The following is a 4109-nucleotide window of genomic DNA, read 5'->3' as shown; positions in this document are numbered from 1 at the left end:
CTCTTATTTAATTTGTAAAAAATTATGGAAAATATTTCCATTTCAGTCTTCCACCCCAACTTTCGAATGTTTTGTAAAATTGGAAACTTTCGAAATGTAATTATGCAGAAAAAATTACTAATTTCAAAACTTTGGAAAAATGCCAAACGTTCGAAATGAAATATTCCAGAAATTTCGAAATTTTTGATGAATATGAAATTTTCGAAGTGTATTTTTTCCAGAAAACTTCGAAAATTTCAAACATTCGAAGCAATTCCATTTCGAAAATTTCAGAAGTTTCGAAACTTTCGAAACTTTCAATTTTTTTTTAAAATGACTGAAACTTCCGAAATTAAATATCAAATTTATTATTACTATTAATTTATTACCATAAATTTATTATTACTATTAATTTATTACCATAAATTTATTATTATGAATTTATTATTATTTATTACTATTTATTACTAATAAAAATGTATTTCGAAACTTTCCATTAATACCAAATTTTCGAAACTCAACATATATCGAAAGTTTTGCAAAATTTTGCATTTCGAAACTTTCATATTCTTCGAAAGTTTCGAAAGTTTCGAAAGTTTCTGTATTTCGAAACTTTCTTGTTAAACGAAACTTTCGAAAGTTTCATTATTTATGGGAAAAATATACTTCGAAAGTTTCATCATTCGAAACTTTCATATTTTCGACCTCTATTTCGAAATTTTCATTTCTTCGAGCATCAACCATTTCGAAACTTTCTAATTCCAAGAAACTTTCAAAAGTTTCTATGTTTCTAAACTTTCAAACTTTCGAGACTTCCATTTCGAAACTTTCAACATGATACAAACTTTCGAACGATTTGGGGTTTCATAATGAAATTGAGGGTAAAATGGTCTTTTACACATGATTGAGGGGGTGGGAGGTAAAAATGGGGGGTGCGTGGTACAAAACTCAGATACTTTTTTCTAGCAACATACAAAGGTTAACAAAATAGAAGTAATGAATTTAACCTTAAAAAAATAATTAATCCTAACCTTTTTAATTAATTAAAAGAAAAACATAGTAAGAAAGCAAGAGGGTTGAATATGAAGTTGAGGCTTGAGACCTATAACATTACATCCCCAAAGATTCTGTTCTGTTTTCCCTCACAAATATCACACACACACTCGTGTAGTTATAACTTCCATTTATCCACTCTCTCTCTCTCTCTATACACACATCGCTGCAAAACTAGAGACAGCAGCAACGAACCTTTAATGGCTTCCATTTCAGCCACGTGTTCTCCAACTTCGCTCCAACTCCGATTAGCCTTCAATCCAGCCAAATTTCCCCTTTCTCTCCACGTCCGACTGCGCAACAACAACCCTCGACTTCGACCCCTTTGCTCTGTTCATAACGCCAAGGGCTCCGAATGGGTCGGGTCTAATCCTGACGGAGACGGGTTATCGGGTTGGTCCGATTCATCAACTGGACAACACTCCAACCATTCCCAGAACAAGAAGGAATCATACGGAGGTCAGTAATGTATACTTGTTGAAAATTTAATTGTCTTTTTTTTTTTAATTGGAATTTTGCTAAGGAAAAACAATAATTATTATGAAATAAGAAAATTCCTAAGGCTTTGTTTGAGAGTTTGGAGGGGAGGGGATTAAAGGGAAAAATAGAGAACTTTTTTGAGAGTGTTTTTGTAGAGAAAAAATAAATGAATGTTTATGATTAATATATTTTTAATCCACATAAATTGGATTTGAAGAATTTATCAAAGCCCTCGAAAATGCAATTTTTGAGTTCCCCAAATTAGGGGATTTTGTATTATGAAAAAAAATAAACCCTCCAAAACCCTCTATTTTTTCCACTTCATCCTTCATTTTTTTCAAAGCCCTCCCCTCCCCTCATAAACTCCCAAACACACCCTAATTGTTTTGTTTGAATTATATCATCATCATGATCATTAAGGTTATGCTCTATGAAGCACAAACACCGGGCATGATATTGACACTTATTATTGTAATACATACTTTGAGAAAATGGAAGTGATTGATTGAATGTATGTATTGGTGTTGTGTCAGGTGTCAGACCACTATAACATCTTTACTGTGTGAGTTCAAGGGTATCTTCATCCTTAAATCACTTCACAGGGTTTGATCTAGACCCGTGTGTATGAAAATAATTTGTTGAGAGAGATCAATCCTTTAAATGGATCTAAGTACTTTTGGGATTAGTCCTCGAATTTCAGTAGGGGGCACCACGAGTCAAATTCACCCAAAAATTTGAAATGTGGTATTTTCTAATAGATACTCCATCTATTCCAAAACTTTGGTGGTTTAACGTTTTTGCGCATATATTAAGAACTCATTTATTTAATTGATGTATACTTGTACCAAAATACCCTTTGTTTTATCATTTTGTTACAAATTCTCATTTTCCAATCCAAAGGATATAAATGCTCCGCTATAAGCAATCTTCTCGTTAAAACAAAACATCTTGTTTATATCAAAGGTGTGGAATCGAGGGAGCAATTTTTATGGGTTTAACCGACATGCACAATTAGTGTAAACAGGTTTACATTGATAGCCAACACAAACCATTGATTGAGTGGTTATTTAATGATGAAAATTGCAATTATGTACTATGTAGTGAGATGATGAAATCAATGGTTCCTATTCATTGTTAGTGTTAAATTGATTTACACTGACAATGCATGGTCTTTTTTCTCATTTTTTATTCTTTAACTAGTAAAATACCCGTGCATTCACACGGGTCCAAACATTAGCTTGTACCTTATTATTATTATGATTGAACTTGATTTTGACTTAGTTAGTAGGTTGCATGTTAGCAACTTAGCATTAATGGAAATGGATTTTGAGATAATGGATGGGAGTTGCTGAAGAGATGTGTGTTTTTGTTAACTGTTAGTGGTAGCAACTAGCAATTCCACACTACTAATTAATAACACTTTTGAAGTAGTTTGCTTTCAGGAGTTGTGGGAGTAGGAGTGGCTGGAGTCCTTCTTTTCACAGGGATTACCTTTGCTGCCGTATCTCTTGGAAAACGAAATGGTTCCAGTAAGTAATTGTAGCTTGCTTCTATCATGTGATTTATCATCATGTTTTGTCGAATATAGAGATTATTTTTTAACATTTCTGTGTTGGAAATTGCAATTTGTGTGAATGGATACAGCGCCGGAGCAACAAATGAAGCCTTTGACGACACATCAAGAGGTGCTTTTGTCTTCTGATGACCGTGATAATGATAGTACAGGACAAGTAAATGCTGAGAACAAATTCGAGCAAGAAAATGGTGAAATGGAAGGTCGTATAGATAGACCCCGGGATTATTCATCTCCTGAGTCTGATAATAATATTCAAGGTGACTATAGAACTGTTGATGATTTTGATATAGGATCCGAGTTAGTAAACGATAGTAAAACAGCCTCCAATGATATTGATGATGCCCCTAAACATGTATCTGTTCAAGAAGACTCTTGGCATGAGTCGGCTTGTGATGACGAGTTAATTGTTCCCAGTGAAAATCAAATGCAACTTCAACCTGAAAATACTGTTGATTCTTTTAGTGTTTATGGATTTAGAGATTTTGATAGCAACCTGGCTGTAGATACAGCGGACTCTAATGCCTATCTTAAAGAAAACCTATTTAATGCTGAACCAGGAAACATGCCCAATTACAATGGTAAGCCACTAGACCTTAATAATGAGCAGCGGGATGAAATAACCAGTTCAAGTGGGAGTAGAAATTCTGATATTTCCAAAACCCCATCTAGTTTAGGTGCTTATAATGAGACTGAAACTGTTAGTATTGTGGTAAATCCTGAGCCAAACAACACAATTTCAGATCCTAAGTTTTTAAGTGAAGATGATCAAGAAAATAACCTATCAGCTTCAAAGAAAGAAAACCTTGACCTGAACAAAACTCCACATGTATCATATGAGGGAAATAAGTCATCCTTTGAAGAACAGAGTATCCCAGAAAATGTCGTTTTAAGAAAATCAGTTTTCACATCATCAACTGATTCCTTGGTAGATGAGCAGGTTAGAAATGAGAATAATGAGGTTAATAAAGTTAGATTTGAATCTCCAAATTCTGGATCCTTTTTCTCTGCTCCTGGCATTCCT

The 4109-nt window shown here is 33.7% G+C and overlaps 1 protein-coding gene across 1 annotated transcript in view; it reads left to right on the top strand.

Moving 5' to 3' along the window:
- Positions 1-1093: 1093 nt before the first annotated feature.
- The window catches only part of LOC101490170 (uncharacterized), a 10159-nt gene continuing 7143 nt past the window's right edge, over positions 1094-4109 (top strand). Inside the window, exons 1-3 of the mRNA XM_004499901.4 lie at positions 1094-1491; positions 2955-3041; positions 3157-4109. Of these exons, the coding sequence (XP_004499958.1) occupies positions 1233-1491; positions 2955-3041; positions 3157-4109 (1299 nt within the window). The 5' untranslated portion in view covers positions 1094-1232. The remainder of the gene's footprint in view (positions 1492-2954; positions 3042-3156) is intronic.

The sequence above is a fragment of the Cicer arietinum genome, chromosome 8 (genome assembly GCF_000331145.2).
Source record: "Cicer arietinum cultivar CDC Frontier isolate Library 1 chromosome 8, Cicar.CDCFrontier_v2.0, whole genome shotgun sequence".
In the NCBI taxonomy this organism is placed as follows: domain Eukaryota; kingdom Viridiplantae; phylum Streptophyta; class Magnoliopsida; order Fabales; family Fabaceae; genus Cicer; species Cicer arietinum.
This window is presented reverse-complemented; position numbering and strand designations above follow the sequence as displayed.